Below are 26224 nucleotides of genomic sequence, written 5' to 3'. Positions count from 1 at the left end.
TTACCATTGACTTCAATGTCCTTAACTACTTTCTCCTTCAAAATTTTTTCTAAGACCCTCCATACTACAGAAGTCAAACGAACAGGCCTGTAGTTATCCGGATCACTTTTTTTCCCTTTCTTAAAAATAGGAACTATATTAGCAATTCTCCAATCATACGGTACAACTCCTGAGTTTACAGATTCATTAAAAATTCTTGCTAATGGGCTTGCAATTTCGGGTGCCAATTTCCTCAGAGTTGATGGGAATAGTGAGATTCATGTACAGATTCTCGTAGGGGGAAAACAGTTTTTCAGACACAGGTATCTGAAATATGTGTATCTCTCACAGTTTTTACAATTTTTAATCCAACATGATGGGAACAATTAACCATTAAATACAGGGTTTAAAAATTATTTAAAATATATTTCAGTGCGTATTTCAGACACCTCCTGCCCCCCTGCCACCCCACAAACAAGGAAACATGCACACACATACATCATGCCAGACATGAGCATGAATGGTAAACATCACTGTCATTTCCATCTATCCTTGGTGCAGTAAGGATTCCATGCCCAGCCCTCACCCCCTCACCCCATCCCCCTCCACATCTGCATGTTTGGCATTTTCATCCCTGGTGACTATCCCCTCATTTGATTCCTCATGATTGTAACCAGCAATGAAACTTGGACTGCTCCAAAAGACGCTGGGAACAGCTTGCACATTACACAACCAAGCTCCACTGCCGGTTAGAGGGCATAGAAGTGAATTAGAAGCAGTGGGCATTGGTGACACGCACTGACACACCACAGAATCTTGTCATTAGGAAGAGAATGGGAGCCTAGTGCACCAGACACAAAAACGTGTATTGGGGGCATGTACCACTGGATTGGGAACTACTGAACTGACTACATCTGCCTTGAAGGATGCATTTGGCAGAGGCAGTGCATTCTTCTAGGCAGACAGCACTAGCTTATTCCCCAGCACACAGGGGTGCATCTTCTGCAAGGCTATTTAAGGAGTATATGCTGTGTGAGGAAGGAACAAGTACTTGCTGGAAGGGAAGAGTATTAAAGTGCCAAGTCCTTAAATGCTTCACGCAGCAGCAAATCCCAGCCAACGACAGCCTGGGAGGCCTGCCCTCACTCCCATCTCCCAGCCCCTCTGAGGGACCTGCCTTTCCTGTGCAGCTGAGAAGGGGGATTGGGTGATCGAGTAGGCAGCCCCCACCCATCCCAGCTTTTGCATTGGCTGGAAGTGTGTGATGGACAGCTGTGATGCTCCTTGTCAGTCAGCTAGGAAGGGGAATGCATTCAGCGGAGGGTCCGGGCGTGGGGAAGCCAGGGTAGTGCCCCGCTGAACACAGAGGGTGACCCAGGCGGCAGCAAGAATTGCTCTGTGTTGCCGCAGACCAGCAGTGCAGTAATGGGAGTGGAAATTGAGACAATCTCCCCTGGAGACGGTAGGGTCTCTCTCTCTCTCTCTCTCTCTCTCTCTCTCTCTCTGTGTCTCCTGATTTGCTTTTAAGTGGTACTGGAGTGACTGTGATGGCAAGAGAGGGAGCCCCCTGGCATCGGGCGTGGGGGCGGGATCCGGGATCAAGGGACAGTGCAGAGGAAGGGTTTCTGGAGGGGACGTGGGAATCTCGGTTCGGAGGAAGGGGAAGCCCAAGGGTCTCTTGCATCAGGAGAGAGAGAGAAATCTGATGTCAGAGAATCCCGGGCTCCCTCTGATCTCAGAAGAGGAAGGAGTCCAGGGGTCTCTGGCTTCAGGAGTGGGGGTGGGAGGTGGATGAGAGGAAGGATGGATAGGTGGTCAGAGGGGACAGAAGTACAAGGGTGTCTTGCATTGGGGATGGGGATATGGAATCAGAGGAAGCTCACGAGTCTCTGGGATTAGGAGCGGGATCTAGCATTAGAGAAGACAGTGAGCCTAGGGACTCCAGAATCAGGATGGGTTATCTGGAATCACTGCAGCCTCAGGAACTCCGGCATCAAAAGATGATATGAGACCAGATGAAGGGAAACCTAGGAGTGCCCAACATCTGAAGAAGAAATAAAAGACTGCAGGGGAGAAAGAGGAGAGGGTGGCATCCCTAGTATCAGGGAGGGTAAAAGCCTGAGGGTTCTGGGATCAGAGGTTTGGGGGCAAGGTCTCTGGGATCAGAGGAACAGAAGGAAAGCCGGCTAGGTTCTCTGGGATGAGTAGGCTGCAGTGTCTGCTGTTCCCTTGGTGGCAACAGCAGAGACAGTGAATGGTTTGGGATATTTAAATGGCATTTGCTGACAGCTGCATAAATCCAAGTGCAGTGAAGTAATTTAGTAACGAGAGCAAATTATAGTCCAGTGCACACACACTTTAAAATGTGAGCCTTAGCAGTCAGCAGCGAAAGCAGGTTCACTTTTGAATCGCACTCTGGATCAGGCATTATTGGGGCAGCAGCAGCAAGAGTTAAATTCTGCTGGGGAATAAGCTAGTAAAATCAACTTAATAAATGATTGCTGATTAGTGTGTGTGGCTGTGGTGAACATTGTCATTTAACATGCACGGTAACAAAGTTTTCTAAATTTATTTCCAAACCTTTTCGTGAACCATAGGCCATTTATGTCAGAATTACTTCAGATGGCACCCGCGTTTTGACCGGACCAGATTAAAGAGTGTATTAATCTTTGTTTTTATGGGATCACTTTTTCAGAGTGGCTGCTCCACTCTGGTGCTAGAACATCATCCTATAGCTCTCGAAGACAAATGTCATTACCAGGGACCCTCGTTTTCTGTGATAAAAACCCCAGAGTTCTCTAATAAAAAACATAAAAATCCATGTTTTTCCATGATTAAAATGAAATGCTGAACTTTAGTTTCCTTAGCCACAATATATGTAGGTATCAATTGATCACAATGTTTTATAAATATATTTACAGTTTTTAAGCTGGCAGCCAGAGCCCTGCCGCCCAGGCCAGACAGCCGGAGCCGCGCCCATTCTCCTGATTATCTGATCTGACCCCAGTCTCAATTAGATCGGATAACCAGGGTTCTACTATACATGTTTTTATTTTTTCACAAAATGTAAAAACTAAAGATTCTCTTTAAAAATGCAAATTTTACATTTTTCCATGTTTTTCCATGGCAAACGGATTTCTAGAATCTCTGGTCAGTACTAATATAGAGCCATACATGTCTCTATAATGGGCCAAATTCATCCTTGGCTTAACTCTGTTGGCCCAACATCATTTCCCCCCTTGCCTATGCCTTTTAACTGTCTTCTTCATCTACTATTGTTTAGCTCGGTGAGCCAGATTCTGCTCAAATTTATAGTGCTGTAAATTCAGAGTAATTCCATTGATGTACGTACTGTTCTTCTATTTTAAGTGTAAGTGAGGGCAGAATTTAGCCTTGCCATTTTATTATTCATCTCTAGAGTGTATTGGGATATGGTTTGTATGAAAGATGTTCTTCAAAATAAAGTTATCAATGTGATTTCTCCTGGTTGCCAACCTTAATCCAATCCAATTGATTTAAACAGTGTCATTAAAACCAAAACCAGTAAGCACTATTGCCCTCATATCCACTCAGAAGTCAATTTGCTGTAGTGACTAGTTGATGGTCTTAACATCTTCAAGCCTAATTCAGCCTTGGTATAAGATGATGCATCTCCATTGATTTTGGTGGTACAGTATTACACCAATTTATGCCAGGGTGGAATATGGGCCACTGATCACTTGTATCACACTCTTTCTGCTCTACTTCCACATTGAATGGGGCATTATTTAACTGGATTGTATTTGTATCATACCTGGCAGTGTTATTAGTTGTGATATTACAGTAGTACCTACTGAGATCAGGGCTCCATTTGTGCTAGACAGGTAGAGAATATTTACACTGCAATGTAAGCCCAGGGTTAGTGGGACTCAAATTCACGGACCCTGGCTTTGAAAGCTCAGTGGTTGAGAGTTAATACTCACTGATGACTTTAGGTTAAGAATTTTTGACCCTGGGCCCCACACCGGGGCTCCAATCATATCCCAGATTACCTATATCCCCAAGTCCAACCAATCACATCCCAGACTACCTAGCACACTCCTGAAATGTGACCACTCTCTAGCCCTTTGTGGTGCAGCATGGGAAAACTTGACTGTCCTCCCTGCCCAATACAGGAAGTTGTTGCAGCCCACCAACACATTCTGCTGAGTTGTCCTTTTGATCTGCATGCTCCCAGCAGTCAGAACCAGGAGTCATCCTTTGAAGAACTTTTCTTGCTTGGGCTTTTGTTCCTGTTTCAGGAAATGGGCAGAGCTTTCATGAGATGCTGGTGGGCATTTTGGTGGTGTTTTCTGACCCACTGAAGGCACCTGCCAGAGCTAATGGTGGAAGAGAAGGATGATGATACAGACATGGAAAACTCGAACTGGCTGATGCTCCTCGTGACTTTTGGTATAGCTGCTGTTGCCCTCTACGTAGACCAGTGCTTCTGGAGCAGGGCCACAAGCACAGACTGGTAGGATCACATCGTCATGCAGACCTGGGATGATCAGCAGTGTGTCCAGAACTTTTGCATGAAGAAAGCTACATTTCTGGTGCTTTGTGAGCAGCTTGCCCTGACCCTCCAGCATCTCAACATACTCATGAGGGCGACTATATTGGACCCGTAGCAGGCTGTTATAGCTATCTGGAAGCTGGCTACCCCAGACTGATACAGTTCCATTGGGAACCATTTGGTGTTGGAAAATCAACTCTAGGTAAAGTGGAGGCAGAATTTTTGAGGCGGTCTGGTATGTGATTTACCCAAAGGTGATGGGCATAAACAATCGGCAGCAGCTGTGGCAGCAATCCCTCGATTTGAGGATGATCTCTACCACGGATGTACATATGGGTCCTGAGATGACTCAGGAGTCCGATCCTGGAACCACAGATCTAACCACAGTGGGTACAGACATTTCCTGTTGGGCCAGCTGCCTGCTGGGAGAAAGTTCTTTCTTTTTCCTTCCTTCGGGTCTCCCTGTTTTCAGCTTTGAGGGCAAGGTGCTTTTCCTCAAACTGGGCCACTACCTGATGGAGGATGTGGCACCATTGGGGTCGGTTGGTGGCTTGCTCTTCCCAGCTTGTGATGTCCACATCAGTTTTCTTGAGATACGCTTTTAGTGCGTCTTTGCAGCCATCTCTGACTGTGTAGATCAACTGAGAGCGGAGGGCTTGTTTTGGGATGCGAGAATCTGGCATCCACACACAATGTCCAACCCAGCGAAGTTGGTGCATAAGGATCATTCCTTCAATGTGGTGACATTTGCTTCAGTGAGGATTCTGGCATTAGTGCAGTGATCTTCCCACTTGATGTGAAGGGTTTTCCACTGGTCAATAGTCTACCTTCATGGACAGGCTGGGACGCTATTCCCACCAAATGGCACTGTCATAAATGGAGTTACTGTCCCCACTGCTGTTCTGGGGAAACCCTTCATGCCCCCTTTTTGCCCTGGCCTATGAAACTATATACTGATCTCAGAGGGTCTGGCAAAAGAAAGTTTAATTACACTCTCCAAAGGTGTAGAATGGTGGTTGAATGTGCGTTTGGCAGGTTGAAATCCTGCTGGCATGGTCTACAGACCCATTTGGATTCCAGTGTCATCAGTGATGTCTGCATTATTGTGCCTTGCTGGGCACAGTCTTTGAGGTCAAAGGGGGGCCATTTGCCCCTGAATGGACCTGTGACAGTAATGGACTACTGAACAGAAAGTGCACTGATCTCACAGCTGGAGCAGGCAATGGAAATCAGGGATGCCCTGTAATCTCACGTTATGGACTTGCGTGGACCAATGGAAGAGGGAGAATAGTACATTTATGAATGTTTTTGTACAGCAATGTTTACAGTAAATGAGGTACTGTCACATCATGCAATGAAAGGGGGTGCACTGTCACTGTACACAGTGAACGGGGGAGGTATTGATTGTTATGAATTTTGGATGACATGACTCTTAATGTAATGTGGGGGGGAGCAGTGCATTTACTATTGATTGCTGTACATAGCTGTATGGAGAAATTGTTTGGTTACAACTTTTGCCTTACCTTGTGTTTATCTTTATTATTCAAAATACACATTATAAGATGTGATGTAGTGAGCACAATAAACTTTCCTAATAAAATACAAGCCTTTATTTGCATTATAAAAATAACAATAATGGAGCATTGTGAGGCAGGCCTGCATACCAAAACAACAGTAACAAACCAACACCACAACCAGTAATAAAACAAAGTGCATATACCAAACACTGAATGGTGCAAACAGGACCATCAAAAAATCTCCTAATTTTGTGAGTCAGTTGGCATGTTCTCCTTTCTCTTTCTTGTGCATTTAGCAAGGCCTTTTCACTGGTGCATGGCTGTGGAGGCCTCCAGGGTGTGGCAGACTGCAAGGGAAAGGAGGTCACCACAGGGGTGAAAGTATGCTGGGGGATAGATTTGCCCTGTCCAGCTGCTATTAAGTCCCAGTTACATGGGCCACCCAACCATGGAATTGTCCAAAGTGCTCCTGGTATGCAGCTCATGGTACTGTGGACTGGACTCATGCGATGGTGTGGGCACAGCAGGAGCCTGCAATCTTGTGGCCATTAGTGAAAGCAGCCATTCAAACAGGTTTTTCTGCTGTGCTCTGACATCTTCTTTCAGCCAATGTTCTTGTTCCTGGAACTGAAATGGAAGTGTCTGCTCCCGTGCTGCAATTCTGTCCTCAGCATGTATGCTGCTGAAGTATGCAAACTTAGGGTGACTGAACAGCACATCTGTGAGGGGAATGGCTGGTCAGCTACCGAGCTGACCCTGGAAAATACATCCTTCCTCAAAATGTGACTACCTATCTGGAGTTCCTGCTAAGGGAAAAGTTTGCAGCTATGGACACTCAGATTGCCCCACACCCTGCCCAATGCAGGACCCTCTCACCCAACACATGGATCCCCCCACACCAAGTCCCTTCACACTTGGATCCTGCTGGGCTGAGCCTGCTTCCCCACACCTGGATCAGGAAAGCAGGGCTGGGCATGTGTGTGAGATTGTCCTTCTTGCTCGCTGAGGAGCTATATAGATATGCTAATATGCCCAGTAAGGAATCTATTTGTCAAAAAACATTTCCTGAATCTTTTTTGTTGTCTGTATTGTTAGAGACATACTTGCTGACAGGTATTTTGAAATAAATTACCAAAATAATTGCAAATGGTGTGATTATACTGTATTATTTTGACAAAATATTCAGAACTTTGCAGAATTTTAAAATATTGTGCACATAATTTTTAACTTGTTTGATGTAAAATTTTTAATTTTTCAGCGCAGGATTCCTCCAGGAGTAAACTTCCAATCTAAACAGACCAGACAATAGGTTGTAAAGAGCACCACAGCTTCCATTTTGTACTGTGATTCTCTGTTGAACCTGCCTGCCTCAGTGCTTGGCCTATCATAGGCTCTGTCCTCCTGCCATTTGCTGTTCATGGTGTTTGGCTTTGGTACACTACCTTGTTATGCATTATTGGGTATCTCAGCTCATAGCCTATATAATGCACAACGCGTTAGCACACTACATTCAGGCAGAAGAGACAACAGAAGGCAGGCAGGATCAGCTTATGCTCCTACCTGAATCCCTGCTGTTCTCTACTGTAAGGCCTTCTGATGGATTGTGGATCAAAGTTCTGTTGAACATGGGGCCTCTGTCTGCCAGTTCAGATACACAAATCAATGGTGTATGTTTTAACTTGCCATTATTAGGAGGGTTTTGGGTACATCCTGAAAAATTGTCCTGTAGCTTTATAGATCTGCCCAAGCCTGTTGGCAGGGGTTATTTTAGCAATATATAGAGTGGGAGAAGGCGGTGGCAACTGTTATCAGTGACAGGGAAATCATTCAGATCTCTTGTCCTTGGTGTCAAAATTTTAACAAGCGGCTACCAAGATCTCTCTTCACCCATCAGTGCTTTACTATCTCATGTGACTGCAGATTTGAAAATGCATTTGCACTGTAGGAGATGGGATTTTTTTTTAAAACGATTGCCACTTGCTAATTATATGTGTTCTTGTTAAAGTAGACTTAAGTAAAAGATATTGGAATTATGAATACAAACACATTACTTTACCACATCTTCATAGTGTAATGTTATTCTTTTGTGAACAATAGCAAAATATAGGTTCAGTGAAATTAAAGATGATTATAATTAAGGCTAAGATTTATTCACAATATTTATTTTTTTGGTAAAAGTCATGGATAGGTCACAGGCAATAAATAAAAATTCATAGGCTGGCCTGTCCATGACTTTTACCAAAAATACCCCTGACTAAATCTCTACTTCTGGGGCCCCACTGCTCCGGGGGGCCCCTGCTGTGGGAGGGCCCTACTCCAGTGCTGGGGGTTGACTGTTTCCTGGCCACTGCTCCTGGGGACCGTTCTCTGGATTGCCTCTGGGACCTCTGCTGCTCAGATGGTCCCCAGGGCACCCCCTCCCACCCAAGGACTGCTGCTTGGGCATTCCCCGGAGCCAGCCACACCGACCGCGGTTCTAGTGGTCCCCAGAGCCAGCTCCCTGGGGCTCCCGAGCAGTGGCCAGTGTGGCTGGCTCTGGGGCGGCCCCCGGACAGCTCCTCGGGCAATCCGTGGGACCAGCTGCACCGGCCACTGCTTGGGCGCTTCCTGGAGCCGCTGCCCAGGGTCTTCTGAGTAGTGGCTGGTGTGGCTGGCCCCAGGGACTTCCGGAGCAGCTGGTCATGGGTTGCTCCACAAGTGACCGGTGCAGCTGGCCGTGGGGCCCCCGAAAAGCTGTCCCAGGAGCCGGCTGCTTGGGTGGCCCTGAAGTCAGCTGCACCAGCTGCTACGGAACTCATGGAGGTTGCGGAAAGTCATGGAATCCGTGACTTCTCTGACCTCCGTGAAAGAATCGCAGCCTTAATTATAATTCATTATGTCTTTCCAGAGGCCATCCCCCTGCAGTTGTAGGAGGACAAATCAGATCTTAAAGCTAGTAAGAAAAGATAATAGATTTGACAGAAAGGAGAAAACCACATTAATATAAGAAAACACGTCTTTCTAAACTAGATAGCGGACCTTTTATCCTAAACCATTTCACTCCCATCCTGAATATTGGTGACTAAGATAAAATGACACCCAGACACAAAGCAGCCCTAGAGTCAAACCCCAGTCTAACCTCCTGAGCCCACCTCTACTAAAAGCGAAACTTTCCCACACAGGATGGTTAATCAAAGACTTATTCAAAATATACTTTTCTATTTTTAACAGGACGGACATTTCCAAAGAAGGGTCAGACGTGCGTGGTACACTATACAGGTGAGGCGTGTTCCGAATGTTCTGTGCAGACGGCTTTGCACTTCGGGAGGCATTTGTCATTTCAGATTTCAGGATCCTCTGCCCCTTCTTGGTCATTTAATATTTTTCTGATGGGTCTCCTGAAGGCATCACTCTTAACTGGGCAGCTCCAACTACAATACCTATGTGTGCATGCTATTCTTTGCTAAGTGGAATGTGGAATAGCATATGGTTAATAAATGACACTGTGGCCTGATTCTCTGCTCCATTACACTAGCCATAGAAGGCAAGTGGAAAACACCCTTTACACAGTGTTGGATCAGGCCCTCTATCTCCATCGTCCCGGACCCTGAGGTCATTAATTGAGATGCAGTGATATTCCTTCTTTCTTTTGGCTTTATATAAGATAAAAGCATGTATCCCAGACATTGGGGTAAATTCACCTCTGTGCAGGGTGGGCCAATACAAAGGCTGTCTATCACTTAAGTCCTACGTTAAGGGCTTAAATGGGTCTCAGTGTTGCTATTGATGCTCTTCCATTGTGTATAAATACTTGAAGAGTCATTGGGCTAAAGAGGTTTCAGAGTAGCAGCCGTGTTAGTCTGTATTCGCAAAAAGAAAAGGAGTACTTGTGGCACCTTAGAGACTAACAAATTTATTAGAGCATAAGCTTTCGTGAGCTACAGCTCACTTCATCGGATGCATCCGATAAAGTGAGCTGTAGCTCACGAAAGCTTATGCTCTAATAAATTTGTTAGTCTCTAAGGTGCCACAAGTACTCCTTTTCTTTTTGGGCTAAAGAGAGTGAATATGACCTGAGAGATGGAAGACCTGGTGTTTAGTCCCCCTATTCCAAGGACTATTGTGTCTTGTGTATTTAGATTATATGTTATTTGAGGCGGGGACTGTCTCTTACTATGTGTATGTAAGCACCTAGCACATTGCCCTGGTCTCAGTTGAGTTTGCTAGGTCATACTGTAATACTGATAATAGTAACAATAAGGGAATAACAATGGCATTAGTACTGGTGTATCTCAACATTAGGGAGGTATTTTTCTACAGTTTAGTATAGTTTCTTAAAATTAAATTCAGTGAGTTCTTGGTGTGGGGAATCTTTAGTGTCAACTCTTCAAAGCAAGCTGGCTGGAGGTAGGGTTGCCAAGCCTCCCAGATTGGCCAGGGGGCTCCCAGAATCGGAATCAATCTCACGGTGGCTACTGAAACCAATCTGAGAGATTTTAATAGGCCGCTAAAAGTCCAGTCGGCAGCACAGTGGACATATAGCAGGCTCCCTACCTGCCCTGGCTCCATGTGACTCTCAGAAGTAACTGGCACGTCCCTCTGGATCCTAGGCACAGGGGCGCCCAGGGGAATCTCTGTGTGCTTCCCCTGCCCTGTGTGCCGACTCCGCAGCTCCCATTGGCCGGGAACCCAATCCTCTGCCCCAGCTCAGTGAAAGTGAATGAGGGTGGGGGAAAGCGAGTGACAGAGGGGGGGATGGAGTGAGCGGGGGGAGGGGCCTCAGAGAAGGGGTGGGACAGGGGAAAGGATGGGGTAGGGGGCGGGGCAAGGGTGTTTGGGTTTGTGCGATTAGACCATAGGTGGGCAACTACGGCCTGCGGGCCACACCCGGCCCGCAGGACCGTCCTGCCTGGCCCTTGAGCTCCTGGCTGGGGAGGCTAGACCCTGGCCCCTCCCTTGCTGTCCCCCCTTCCGCACAGCTACGCTGCCGTGCGGGCACCACAGCTGGCTCCTTCCGGGCAGCAGGGCTACAAGCTCCTGCTGCTCTGAGCTGCATGATAAGGAGGGTGGGGGTTGGATAAGGGGCAGGGGGTCCCGGGGGGGCAGTCAGGGGACAGGGAGCAGGGCGTGGTTGGATGGGGTGGAGGTTCTGGCGGGAAGTGGTCAGGAGACGGGGAGCAGGGGCGGTTAGATAGGTGTGGGAGTCCTGGGGGGCCTGTCAGGGTGCAGAGGTGTGATAGGGTTCAGGGGGAGAGTCAGGGGATGGGGGGTTGGATGGAAGCTGTGGGGGCGATGCTTTTAGGAGTGGATAGCACGTGAAGCCCCCTGCCCCCACCAGGGGCCGCAGGGACGTGCTGACCTGCTTCTGGGAGTGGTAGAGTCCCGGGGGGCAGTTAAGGGCGGGAGGTCCGGGAGTGGGCAGTCAGGGGACAAGGAGCGGGGTGGGGTTGGATGAGTTGGGGGTTTTGAGGGGAGCAGTCAAGGGGCAGGAAGTGGGAGGGGGCGGGGCCAGGCTGTTTGGGGAGGCACAGCCTTCCCTACCCAGCCCTCCATACAGTTTTGCACCCCGATGTGGCTCTCGGGCCAAAAAGTTTGCCCACCCCTGGATTAGACAGTTGGTAACCCTAGCTGGAGGTGATGGAAAGTGGTGGCTTTCCATTAAACAAGATCTCTAAAAGTTCTAGTTTTTGTCACATTTGTTATGACTTTGAACACTTTGTCTGATGGCTAAAGCATAGGATTGGGAATCAGGAATTCTGGATCCTGTTCCTGGCAGGCACTGCTGCTGAATTGCTATGTGACTTCAAGCAACCCTTGAATAATTAGGCCCAAATTCAGCCTTTAATTATAGCAGGGCAGCTCTTATTCACAGTCATTGTAATTGAGGGAGAATTGAGCTCTTAATCTCTCCGTACCTCTGTTTACCCATCTGTAAAATTGGGATAATACTGCAATTACCCACTTGGAAGGAATATTACAAGCCTCAGTTCATTAATGTTTGTGAAGTGCTGTGAGATTTTTGTTTGAAAGGGGCTATAGCAGTGCACATTATATTATTATTTATTTATGAAATTAAACGTTTCAGAGCAGCATTTTGCTGATGGTCACAGAACTAATTAATGTCCACTGGGAAATCAATCCATTTTTTTTTAAAACACTTAAGATCAGATAGATCTTCAGCTGGAGTAAATCAGTACAGCTCCATTGACTATTGACTTCAAGGGAGCTACCCAAATTGACCCTGAATTTTAAAGCAGAATTAATAAATGATGCTCTTGTCTTTTTTTTTTTTTTTTTGGCTTGCACTAGTGATCTGGGGGCACATTGTTGTCATTCCTTTTGCCATATGTTACCAAACATTTTGTATTTATGTATATATTACCAAATGCTTTGTAATTTTTGTTTCTGATGGGTGAAAGCCATGGTTGCAATTGTGAAATTGCACAAATCTACTGCATAGTGTGCAGATTATCAGTAGTTTATGAAATGTGCTTAATTTATCATGATGAAAAAAGAAAAAAAATTCCATTTAACACAACACAGATTTCTGTGGAATTTGATTATATGGCTCTGCCAAAAAGAGAAGAATTTTCTGTGTATTTTACGAGCCAAAGTCAATACAGCCTTAAAAAAGTATTCTCATTATAATGGTTGTAGATCTATGGGCATAAGGCCAGATTCCCATATCAGCAAGACTGATGTAAATCAAGAGTAATGCCACTGAATGGAATGAAGTTACACCAGTCTTTCTAGATGAGAATCTGGCCAATATAGCTTAATGTTTGCATGGCTTGATATACGTTCATCCAATCTGGAAGTGCTCTGTGTCAGCATAAATACAAAAATATGATTTTAGCCCAATCCTGCTCGGGAATAAACACCCATTGACTTCAGTGGGTGTTGTGTTTGTGTATCTGAGAAAAGAACTGGGCTCTAAGCAAGGAATTTAATCAAAATTCTTTGTCTTTAATTAGCTGGGTGATTTTGGAATAGATAGTGAAAACAGAAATTAGAGCTAGCATTAATAAAACCGGTGGTGTAGCAGATTTTTTGAGCCTTGAATTATAGCCAACCAAAACTTGTCTAGCCATAAGGAACTTAATTGATTATAAAGCCTTTCCAAGATATCTTGTACCATAGGATATGATGTCTGCTCATATAGTGTGATGCCTGCCAATTCTTTGTATTTTCTAGTAAAAGTCATATGCCTCTTTAAATTGCTATGGCTTGAAAAGATGGATGCTTTTTACATTGTGAAGATCTTAGTGGCAACTGAGACCCAGTGAAAGTGTATCTCAAGTCTTCTCTGCTTTTCTTCTGTGAATCAGAATTGCAAACGGTGGTTTGGCTATTCAGTGTGAAACATGCTCCTCTGAGACCCCACAGACACAGTTTGCAAATGTTAAGATTCTCTGATGAAGTCAGTCACATTTTCACTTTTGCTCATTTACCGTTGATCAGTTAATATGTGGGAATAATTTAGTGGAGAGGTTGTTATATAGTAACTAGAGCCTGGGACGAGGAGTTAGTGGGGAGGAGGGTTTTGTTCCGTGCTATGCAACCAATTTACTGTCTGACCTAGGGTAAGTGACTTGCTTCCTTCTGCGCCTCAGGTTTGAAATTTGTGAGAAATGGAGATAGTGCCTCACAGGATTGTTATGAAACCTAAATAATGTTCACAAAATGTATTGAGATGCTCATGTTAAAAGAGACGATAGAAGTGAAAAAAGATTGAGCTGGTAGAGAGCATACACAGATCTTGTAAGCAAAATATAATAGCTTCAACAATTAAATGAATAAGTTTGAGTTGGAAATCTCAGTTCATTTCCTATTGGAAAAGGGTCCACATCATAAAACTGACCCTCAGATTGCCCACCCTTCTTCCACCCTTACTCACATTGAGCAGTATCTTACTATGCAATAGTCCTATTGGTTGAAGTGAAATCACTTGCAGAGTTAGGTACTGCTTTACATGAATAGGGTAACAGAATTAGGCATGCAGACTTCTTTATCATTGTATCCCCTTAAAGATGTTCTCTGCAGGTCAGAGTTTTGACACCTGGTTTGCACGGTGAGAAGAAGCTAGCACTGCTGCTAGAGCTGGTTGGGATTTTTTGAAAAAACAGTATTTTGTCAGAAAATGCCAATTTGTCAAAACCAACATTTTTCACAGGAAAAGGTTGGCTTCTACCATTTTTTGACAGGAAAGGTTTCTCAGGTCCTCAGTGGAAGTAAGAGAGCAAGAAAGAATCTGAGTCAGGGAGAGCAGGGACTTGAATATAGGTCTTCCACCTTCCTGATGAGTACCCTAACCACAGAACTATTGGCTATTTTGAGGGTGGGTTTCTTGGTTTTCTGGGAGAAATTTGAATGGTCTCAGTATCATGCCAATATAGAACAGCAAAACTTGTGAAGTCTCAAAAAAAATATTGCAGGATGGTAAGACTGTTTCCCATCCTGCTCTAACTGCTGCCTGTTCTATGGATAAACAGAAGACTTCAGTCTCCAGGACTGCTCTGTAAGCCCAACAACCTTAAAACTCATTTGAGAAAAACAAAGGACCTAATTTCTTTTATGCAGATTTAAGAAGACAAAAGAGATATTTCTTCAAGACAACAAAAAAAGGGGCTTTCTGCTCTGTGAGTGACTTTGCTGTCATTGCAAGACAGCTTCCACGGTTTGGAGCCTACCAGTCTTTCTGTGCTGACAGAGCACCCATTGAACTCAATAGGAGTTCCTTTCATGGAGGATTTGCTGCATCAAGCTGCCTCCCTGTGTGCATTGAAATTAAATTGCTAGAAAATAATTAAGCCCCCTGCTGTCTATTCCATGAAAAAGCTCTAATAAGTTGATATTAAGTCAAGAAAAGTTGCAAAGGAGCTTATGTAAGGTAACAAAGAAGTAATGGCCTCTGTTCATCAGGCTTTTTGAGCTCAGTACTAATCTGGGGCAACACATGCTTGCAGAATAATTGACTGCTCTTTCAAACTGAGGGTTGCTGGTTCCCGTTTGCACATGTTTACAGTGACCACAGTTACGTTCACTCTGCACATTTCTAGCTCATGTAAATTTAATGGCCAGGATCTGAAAGCTTTGTAATAATTGATGCCAATTAGAATTCCAGATTCTGATCTTCACCAAAACGAAATAGAAAAGGAGTACTTGTGGCACCTTAGAGACTAACAAATTTATTTGAGCATAAGCTTTCGTGAGCTACAGCTCACTTCATCGGATGCATCTGATGAAATGAGCTGTAGCTCACGAAAGCTTATGCTCAAATAAATTTGTTAGTCTCTAAGGTGCCACGAGTACTTCTTTTCTTTTTGCGAATACAGACTAACACGGCTGCTACTCTGAAACCTGTCAAAATGAAATAGGTTTCTAATGGGTTTATATACAAAGAGTTCCACAATCGTTCATATTTCTGAGTCAGTACTGAACCAGTGCCAGCATGGCATTAAGGGGCTTTATATTGAAAGTGCCATCTTTCAAAGAAAATTTAAAACTTAGTCCTAGCTATTTGAGGGTATTATAAATCCTACATTACTGTTTCCTAAGAACGTTGGCCTCAAAGTCCGTGTTCCCTGCACATCACATGGCACAGAGAATCCTTATGACACCACATACATGAAATTGCTCAGCAGAGCCAGGGGACCTATATAATCAGAGGGCCAGTGGATCCACACAGCGGCCAACCCCTGTATCCATCACCCAATGCAGAGACTACAGAAACCTGGAGACCACAGCAGCTGTGAACTATCTCTGATTCCACCCTGTGATCTAGGTGGGAGTATTCTATCTCCTCCGATCTGTGCCTACCTTCTTAGTCCAGCTCTTGCTCCCCCTTCCTGACATGGCTCATTAGTCTTGTAATATATAGGTTATTTTACTGTCCTCATCACCATGGTATCTGAGCTCCTTCCAGAAGTGCATTTAGTGATGTGACTAACATCTGTCTCATGTGGGTTGTTCTTTCTCTCATCCTCTCTCCAGGGAGAGAGTTGTGTGTGCAGTGTAATGTGTTAGTTCAGTAGCTTTGTTTTTTTTTTTAATATACAATGGAGAAGGCATGTTAGTTTATCCAGTCCATCTGCTAGTCCAGCATTGTTCTCTGCAGTACATTTGCTAGTGCTTTGTACTGTCTAGTTTTAAATCTCCCAAATGATAGCTACCTATGCTACTTCCAAACCCTTTAAAGTTGGTGCTGATGCAGCATGCTTTGGAAATGAGACAAGGACACACTCTGGATTTTCTGATGAAATCATGGAGAAAATCAACTCATACCCATAAGACTTGTGACTGAAAGCAGTGGACATTGACCATGGACTCTGGGAAAAATTCAGTCTTACTGCTCCACTGGCAAGAAAACTTGACAATGTATCTTGCAGCTAGGGAATAGCCAAACCCAAAGTTCTGGATCTGAACACCCCTGAACTTCAGGAAGAATGGCTGGTTGAAAATTTTGTGCCAAAACTGTTTTTCAATGCAACATTCCTTTTTTGACTAAACAAAACTTTTCATGAAAAATACCTGCTTTCTGTGGAAAACTTTCTTTTGGTTGAAAAACTGAAGAGGTTTTAGTTTTTGGCCAAAACCCAAATAATTTTATTTGGAAATGTTATGGCCGTGCCTTATAGGAGTTGTAGGTTGACTGCCTCATGCCTCCATTCTTGGGTCTGGGCTGGATTTCCTAGCCAAATTACATCTCCCATTATGCACCATGGCCAAGGACTCACATAATGTGCCACAGTGGCTCAGAAAGATGAGAAATTGGAACATTATGGTAGATGTAGTCTGGCCAAGTAACTTGGCCCAAGGAGGAGAATGGAACGTGCGGTACTCAAACATAAATTCCCATGAGACAGCACACTAGCATTTCCAGTTGAAATATTTGGTTTTCAGCTGAAAGTTTTTGACCAGTTTTTTGTTTTGTTCGTTTTTTCACTGAAAATGCAACATTTTCTGCAGAAAGACGTCCACTTTCTGACAAACTCTAGGAGGAGGTCCAGAATCCAGGTCTAAAATTTATTAGTTGGCTGCTCTCTCTGCAATAGTCTGAGTTAAAACCCTGTATCTGAACCCCCCACTGCAACTGTCAATTTTTATTTAGAGATTTGGATCGCATTTTGCAATTTAGCGTAATCTCAAATTGCAACCCAGATTAATCTTGCATTGTTCCTGCTCCAGTGTCTGTTCATCATAGGGAAATGAATGAAATGAATTTTTCTTATTCAGTAATGATCCCATCTGTCCCACCAGTTTATAATCCTTTCATGTTTGTATTTCTTAAGTTATATGAAATGGTGGCAACCCCACCAGACATTCATTATTTTATCTCCCCATTCACTCTCCCCCTCTCTCATCCCCACAATCACTACATAGATGTATTTTATATATTATTCATTGTGTCCATTTTATAGGTGAATATGATCATACATCCTCTTCAAATTCTAAAAGAAGGTGTATTCTTCAGTCTCTTGGTCTTGTAGCTGCAATAGGGAAATCAAGCTATAATGTTTGCAGTACTTCAATACCCTGAGCATTAGTCACTCATGTTATATATATAATTCTACTTTTATGCTCTGATTAATCTATTCTCATTCTAAAATAATTCTCCTTTTTCTTTGGAAGGTGTGTAGTGAGTGGCTGGCAACAGCTCTGGAAAGGCTACAGCTGCTTCCTCCCTTGTTCTGCCAGGGGAATTTTTGGAGCGGGTAGACAGTGGCATTGATAGCATGCACCTTCAGGTTTATGCCCTTCCCTGATTTTTCAGTGGTGTCACTTGCACCTTGTCTCCAATCAAGTGAGCATTGAGGCAGGTGCACAATTCCTGCCCTACTGCCAGAGCCAGTCAGCAATGCTTCTGCAGCACACAGCTGAGTGCTATCATCTGCGTTATCGAAGTGGTTCCCTTTTTCAGAGTGTCCTATTCGCTTCTTGGCCTGAACCCAGAGACATGATCCTGTTTCTGAACCTTGATTTCCTGAGTCAGTGCTTCTAGTACCTAGCAGGAGAGGCAGTTAAAGGGCCACCATGTCAAAATGAAGAGCACATGTTAAAAAAGATCCTTAGCTGGGTTATTAATAATACCTTAGATTGTTTGACATGAAAACCTTTAAATATTTAATTTCCTTTTTCACATTTGTGCTTATGATTCAAATTCCTGGATTCAAACAGAAGTTTTAAACATCAGCAGGTCAAATCCAAACACTAGACCAATTCTCCACTGATGTAAGTGGGCACATTTCCATTGTGGGCAATACAGCTGCTCTCTCTTATGCCAGCCATGAATTTTGCCATTGCAATAGCAACCTAAAATTTAGATTGGGATTTCAGTCCCCCACCCAAATTCAAGAGTGTGCAGATCTGGTATCTTGGTTAGTCCCATTACAATACAGGTATCATGTCACCTATGTAGCTAGGTTCTTTTACCATGCCCAACACTGTAGTATCTGAGAACCTGAGATATGATGCTCTCATCCATATCTAGAGTCTGGATCTCTGATTATGTTTTTTGTTTACATTTCACATTTCTTTCATTTCCTGGGTCTTCTCTAATCATAATAATACTTAGCTTTTACACGGTGCTTTTTATCCATAGATCTGAAAGCACTTTACAAAGGTGTTCAGTATTATGGCCCCCACTTTACAAATGGAGAAACTGAGGCACGGAGAGAGGAAAAGCAACTTGCCAAAGCTACCCAGCAGGTTAGTGTTAAAGCTGGTAATAGAACCCATGTGTCCCAATGCTGTGTTCTATTCACTAGGCTACACTGCCACTCTCAAGCAATTCCTTTGTGTCTTTCCAGTCCTACAGTGAATGTGTAATGCTTCGGAACACATTATTTAAATTGAAACGGGCTGGCAGGAAAATTACATTTTTATTCTTATTAAAGCTTTTGTGGGTTTTTTTTAAACCAAACCTAATTTGGGGGTCAAATTGAAATGGAAATTATTGTTTTTATAGGTTTCAGAGTAGCAGTTGTGTTAGTCTGTATTTGCAAAAAGAAAAGGAGTACTTGTGGCACCTTAGAGACTAACGAATTTATTTTAGCATAAGCTTTCGTGAGCTACACTGCATCCGATAAAGTGAGCTGTAGCTCATGAAAGCTTATGCTCAAATAAATTTGTTAGTCTCTAAGGTGCCACAAGTACTTCTTTTCTTATTGTTTTTATAAGAGTTGTAAACAGATGAAGGGCCCAATCCTTTCTTGTTAAAAGGAATAATAAAGTCATTGACAATAATTATTCAAAACACTACAAAAGCATAGCTACAGAATACTGTAGTGTTTTTAATAAGGTCACCATTAATGCACACTCAAAGCTCCTATTGATTTTGTGGAAGTTTGGAATGGGTAAAAATAAATAACAAAATTGGAACCTTAGTGAGCTAGAAAATATATCTGCAGAGCCAGGGATGATGGAGAGATGGAAAATAGTTGGAGGCATTGGATCTTACAGAGAGCAGAGAAATTAATAGTTTCTAAGGGACTTCACACAATAGGGGTGTGAGAAGAAATTTTAGATAACTACAAAACTCCACAGTACAGTAAAGAAGATCTTATTACACTCCTCCTGACTGGGAAACCTCCCTCTGATTAATTCTGCCACTGTTGGGCCGGCCCATTTGTAGACTACAAAGCATTTAAATGTTGCCTGTTGTGTTAGTGAGTAATGGACATTGCCAATCCATTGTGTTTAAAGTGGAAAGTCAGATAAGAATAGCAACAGCTCTTCAACACTTGCCGAATTTATTTTAAATTTCAGTCACTTCTGTACATTTTGCGGACAAGTAGCTGTGTTGAAAGAACAAGGGTACTGGGACAACAGCTATCTGAGCCTTTCCTTTTCCCCTGAGAAACCAATGTACAATGCAGCCTACCAGGGTGTCAGCTGATAAAAGTCAAGCAGATATTTCTCATGAAGTGATCTCTGGATTTGGTGTCATGGAGCTGGCTGTGTAAGTGAAGCCAGACATTATCCTGAAGCACAGAGAATGAATGAAAGAAAAGGAGTACTTGTGGCACCTTAGAGACTAACAAATTTATTTGAGCATAAGCTTTTGTGAGCTACAGCTCACTTCATCGGATGTAGCTCACGAAAGCTTATGCTCAAATAAATTTGTTAGTCTCTAAGGTGCCACAAGTACTCCTTTTCTTTTTTGCAAATACAGACTAACACGGCTGCTACTCTGAAACCAGAGAATGAATGAATATCTCTGATGTGGATTCTTCCATTGCACCATCCAGTGTGTCTCTCTAGGTTCTCAGACTGTGCCCAAGAGCACCCTCCCTCGTCCATCCCCATTCCAGGGCATTTAGGTTACTATAAGCTATTTTGGAGAAATCTTTTGATTATTGAAGTAGATCTGAACACTTCTAAATTTTGGGGTCGTGTGGTTCTGAATTTGACCTCTGGATATGGCACCAATCCCTATAATGGACCGAATCTCCCCCTCAAACCTGAACACCCCTACATTTTGGAAAAGTTCTTGTCTTATTTTTTAGGGTTGGGCCCATCTATAACTGACTAGAATAGAACAAACGGAGAGGAAAAATAGAGAGGAAAATGAGAGGCAACATAGTCTAGTCAGGGTGGAGTAGTGTTCTGTGAATAAGGACATTTGAGTTCTATACTGCTCTACTACTGATTCACCATGTGTCCTAACCCAGTGGTCTCCAAATTTTCTGATCATGCACCCCATCAATAAAATTTTTTTGACTACGCACCCCCAATATATGTATATTTATTTATGTATAAATTATATACACGTACTACTGTACTCATATATTGTGTAAATTATAAAACATACCCAAAAATAGAAATTAAAAAACGATGAGGTAAAGATGAAATAAGCAATATTTTTAAAATAATTTTTTATTTTATTTATTAACGGTACAAAAAAACCTTTTTGCTCTCACTAAAATTTTTTTTATTATTAATAATAATATTTTTAATGAGAGCAGTGTGATTGAATATGCTTTATTATTTTTGAAAACCTTGGTTTAACACTTCGTGATACTGCGGGTGCTCAGGGCGGGGTCTGGGAGGCAGTTAGGGTGCGAAAGGACACTCAGGGTGGGGGTGCGGGAGGAGGCACAGGGCTGGGGCAGGCAGGAGGTGCAGAGCACTTACCTGGGGCAGCTCCTGTTTGGTGCAGGGGGTGTGCAGGTGGCTCTGCACAGTGCAGCACCACCCCTATGGACACGATTCTGGGAGCCGCGATTCTGGGAGCTGCCCCCTTCCCCCCAGCAGGCAGGGCCACCCGGAACGCAGGGGCTTCAGGACCCTGGGCTAAGGGGGCCCTGGGGCCCTGGACTGCAGCTCTAAAGCCCCTTTTGGAATGCGGCCCTGTAAGCACGGGCCAGAAGACTCAGGAGGAGCAGGGGCAGCCGCGCAGCCAGTGGCAGGAGAGAAGCGGCGCTTTCCCCTTTAAAGCGCCGCTTCTCTCCGGCTGGCTTTGAAGAGGAAAGTGCTGCTTCTTTCCGGCGGCTGGCTGCTGGCTGCCCCTGCTCCTCCACGGGCCGGAGGACTCAGGGCTGTCCCCCCCTTTTTTCCCCTCTGGCAGTGCTCCTCCTGCCGTGCCCCCCAATCGATCGTCTTGCACACCCCACTTTGGAGACCACTTCCCTAACCCAGTCACTTAGCTTATCTATTAAAGTCTTCCCATTTGTAAAATGGGTATAATAATCTTCTGAAGCTTCACAGAAAGTGTTTATAAAGCTTCATTAATATTTGTAATGCTTTTTGAGTGCCTCCGATGGAAGGCATTAAGTACAAAGAATTGCTAAATTGTGGTATGGGAAAGGATGTGTACTCCTTTAGGATGGGGAAAAAAAAGCAAAGAGAAATAACATTCTTTGTAAACTTATTTATTTCAGTGAAAAATCATGGACATAAGAGATGTGACTGTATATGTAAATATTTACAGACATTTTGAGGTGACTGGAGTCACTCAAAATTTAGCTAAACCAGAAAAGAATGACTATTAAATGATCAGATTCTAAACTGTATTGAAAGGATAGATGCAACCAGACAGGAGGGAATACTACATTAGAAACCAAAGAGAATATTATTCATTGCTGAAGAAAGAAATGATGTGCAGGCTGACAATTGTAAGAAGGTCTGAGATTTTCTTCTTTAAATTGAGTCTGAAGAAGAAAATGACTTGTAACCTTTCACTAATATCTTCCAGCAGACCTGGGAATTGCTGCTGGATGAGAATGCAGTTTGAGGAATGTTTATTAGAATTGTCCAGAACTCATCCGTTTTAGCTCCCAGTTTGCCAGAGATTTGACTCATGCTTCGTAAGGAAAGAGTGAAGTTTCATCTGTCCTCCCCCTCTGAGTTTCATTTTGTTTGGATTCAAAACCTTTCTAAGCAACACTTGAGCAAAAAGGATGTGGTTTGCCTGGTTTCAAGTAGATTGATCACTAGCAACTGCATGGAAGGAGAGCGATGGCTTCAAACTTGCCACAGAATTGATCTCAATGATGGGCAAACATTTTAACAAACGGGCTGAATTTTGGCTTGTTAACTCAGGGTTATAATGAAGAACTCACATAGCTCTAATGTTTATGTTAATGTTTTGGTAAGAGAGAGCCTCTAGGAAAAAGTACTAGGACACTAACTGGACCAGGACACAATCTGTGTAGCTCCTACTACCATTAGTAGTCCTTGCATGAGTTACATGCCTTGAGAATATTTTGACTTCGGTGCCGGATTGGCCTACTTGACTTCATAGAAACATAAAAGGAAGAGCAACTCTGTCTGCAGGTGGTAACATGGCTCTGGATTCTTATTTTACGCACTGATGTTTAGTTAATCCAGCAAGTTCCAAGTTCTATTTTAGACTTGCCGTATTCCTAGAAAATGTATTGGACATAGTACATAGGAGATAAATTGTTGAGTAGTTGGTCCTAATGTTGCCATCAAGTTTGGGATATTTGTGAGGGTGTACTGTGAAGTTGATACATATTTCCACCAACTGCTCCCCCCCCATTCCCTTTCCAAAGGGACAGCCCATACATGAAAATACTTCACAGTGTGAAATATATCTGTGCCATGCTGAAATTAGGTTCCAAAGGTGCTGACATGTAAATAATTACTCATGAGATTAAGTGACTAGTAGTGCAGCAGCTTGTCTTTTTCCCTGCATTATTAGAACCATACAGTATTGAACAGGTACAGCTGTCACACATGCAATCATTGGGGCAGTAGAACAATGGAAAGAGGCAAACTTGCCAAGGGAAATGAGGTGGAATATTTCTGATTTGAGATAAATCTCTCCTCACCTTCCTGGCCACTGAAATCTCATGGGAATGAGCCACCCTGGGGCTCCTGCCACTACAGGCTCTAATCCGTTTGTTGTGGTAAATAATTTGAGAAAAGTGTTTCCTTTGTTAACTCCTTTTCAGTATTTTAGATTGTTGTGGCAGGAGTCACTAGCTGGTGCTATTACATATAGGCTCTCACAAGTTCTTTTTCTAAAATTTACTCCTGAGGGAATTCTGCACCAAAACATTAAAAATTCTGTGCACAGAATTGATCTCAACGATGGGCAAACATTTTAAAATTCTGCAAAATTTTGCAAATTTTATTTGTCAGATAAATGAGGAGGCTCTAGCATGGCAGTAGGGCCAGGCCACTGGCTGCATGGAGGTGGGAGATCATTCTGCAGCCCCCCGCTCCCAGACAAGGACTTGGTGGTGAGGCTGCACTTGACCCTGACCCAACACTAGGGCTGGGTGTGCCCCAGAAACACCCTGGAGCCACGCCCCTCCATGCCAGGCACATAGAATCATAGAATATCAGGGTTGGAAGGGACCTCAGGAGGTCATCTAGTCCAACCCCTGCTCAAAGCAGCACCAACCCCCAATTTCTGCCCCAGATCCCTAAATGGCCCCCTCAAGGATTGAACTCACAACCCCAGATTTAGCAGGCCAATGCTCAAACCACTGAGCTATCCCTCCCCCCTCCATTTTAGCTTCCAGTTTGCCAGAGAGGCATGAGGTGTGGGCAGGCAGGCTCAGCAGGATCCAAGTGTGGAGGGGCCTAGTATGGGGGGATCCTTGGTGGGGTGAGAGGGTTCTGTGCAGGACAACCTAGATGTAGGTGGCTCAGTGGTGGATCTGGATGCACAGGCCCTCATTGGGGGGGGATTCCAGGTGCAGGGGCAATGGGACTCTGCAGAGGAGTCCAAGTGAAGGTGGTTGGGGCTCAGCAGAGGTGGTCTGGGTGTGGGGTAATGTGGCTCGCTGGGGGAGTCTGAGTGTGGGGGAGATGGGTTTTGGTGGGGGTCTGGGTGCAGCTGGCTGGGGATCAGTGGAGTGGGTGGTCCAGGTGTCTCGTTGGGGTGGTCCAGGTGCTGGATGGTAGAGCTCGTTAGTGTGGAGGTTCGATGGGCGTGCTTAAGGGGGGAGCCCCAACTACTGCAGCTGCCCCCAAGGGGACGCCACATACGAGGCTCCCGCTTCCCCCCATTCCCTTATCCCCTTCTCTTCCACATCCCCTCCTCACTGCTCCCTACCCCATCTCTTCCCCTCACTCCCACATCCCCCTGCCTACCTGATCCCCCTTCCTTCCCCACTTCCTCCTCCCTGCATCCACCATTTCCCCCCCCCCACAACATTTCCCCTGCCTCACCACAGGCACTCACCGTTGTACAGAAAACCATACAGCACACATAGAAGGGGAAGTAAACTGGCACTAGGTCCCAGGAGATGGCATCCAGCTGCAGAGTCAGGAACCAGAACAGCTACCTTCCCTCACCCAGGCAGCTCTGTGTCCGCAGAATAGCGGGTGGGAGGCAGCAGTGCATACCCCTCCATGCCTTGCCTCTATTTGGGGAGAGGGGCATTTCCCCCTTGCGGTGATTTACCGCTGCCCCAGGCACTGGAAACCAGGTACCCGAACTGCTGGGGAGGGGCACCTGACTACTTTTGCAGCTTCCCTTTGCTTCCCTGTCATTTTCTGCAGGGAAGGAAAAAATCCGCAGAGCGAAATGATTTCTGTGCCTGTGCCGTTGTGCAGAATTCCCCCAAAAGTATCAAGTGTGCAAGTAGCATTTGAAGAAATGCTGTGCTATTAGGCAACATCTTCACTCTGAACTAGGGGTGTGATTTCCGGCTTGTGTAGGTGTACTGGTGCTAGCTCTCATCTGACCTAGCATGCTAAAAAGAGTAGTGTAGCCATGGTAGCATCAGCAGTGGTAGCAGGGGCTAGCCACTTTGAGTACAAACCTGCCTGATCCCCGTGGGTACGTACTCAGGGCTGCTAGTGTGTGTTGCTGCTGCCTATGCCTGTGTTTAGCTTGCTAGCTCAGATGAGAGGTAGCACCCATACATCTACACAAGCTGGCAATCTCGCCCCTACTTCACAGCGTAGACATAGTCTTAGTTTTGGGATGCACTGTTCTTTTTGTGATGCCGTTTCTTTGGAAGGTGTTGTTGCAAATAGCAAGACAGTTTGTGCTTTCCCTCAATCTCTCTTACTAGAGTCAACTTTTGAGGTAGAGTTGTTTCATAGGAACTGGGTATTGGTTCTTGGGCTGTGACTTCTGAAAAAGGGGACTGCCTGCATGTCGTTTGTGACCCCCTCTGTTCAAGGATTGGCTTGTAAACAAACAAATTACACTGAGAAAATCCCTTGACTTTGGGTCACTGTTTTCTTCTCGAGTGAGAAACTAACTACAAAGCCCTGAAATCTACTACCACTCAGCAGGATGGACATAATATTTTCCCTCAACAAAACTGTACATTTCCAATAGTGTTAAAGTAGCATATTAATATCTTTGCCATCTATGAACAATTGGTATGACTATTTAAGATGTTTACAGATAATATTCTCTAATTATAAAGAATAAACTGTACATTAAAAATCACATCTAGTGCATGAGTTTATTAACTTCCCAACTTCTCAGTTAGCTTAACAGCTCTTTGACTGACCTTTGTCATAATAGAAAAAAGGAAGGATTTTTTCGTTTAATTTTTTTTTTTGCAATTAACATACTGTATACCTATGTATTGTTGACTTTGAGTGAGATTTTCAAAAGCATCTACTTCCAGATCCTCCGGTCTAAAATAGAACTTGGATGAATTAATTGCCAGTGAGTAAAATAAGTGTCTGAGTATTGGAGTTTACTATTTTATCATAATTAGCTCAATTTATCTTAGTCTATGCCCCTGGTCCACTATAGAAGTTTTGCCACTGCCTT

The 26224-nt window shown here is 44.2% G+C and overlaps 1 protein-coding gene across 1 annotated transcript in view; it reads left to right on the top strand.

Moving 5' to 3' along the window:
- Positions 1 to 1255: 1255 nt before the first annotated feature.
- The window catches only part of FKBP1B (FKBP prolyl isomerase 1B), a 50454-nt gene continuing 25485 nt past the window's right edge, over positions 1256 to 26224 (top strand). Inside the window, exons 1-2 of the mRNA XM_038396354.2 lie at positions 1256 to 1441; positions 9241 to 9288. Of these exons, the coding sequence (XP_038252282.1) occupies positions 1405 to 1441; positions 9241 to 9288 (85 nt within the window). The 5' untranslated portion in view covers positions 1256 to 1404. The remainder of the gene's footprint in view (positions 1442 to 9240; positions 9289 to 26224) is intronic.

Source organism: Dermochelys coriacea, chromosome 3 (genome assembly GCF_009764565.3).
Source record: "Dermochelys coriacea isolate rDerCor1 chromosome 3, rDerCor1.pri.v4, whole genome shotgun sequence".
Taxonomy (NCBI): domain Eukaryota; kingdom Metazoa; phylum Chordata; order Testudines; family Dermochelyidae; genus Dermochelys; species Dermochelys coriacea.
The sequence above is the reverse complement of the archived record's forward strand: the minus strand, read 5'-3'. Positions and strand labels throughout refer to the sequence as shown.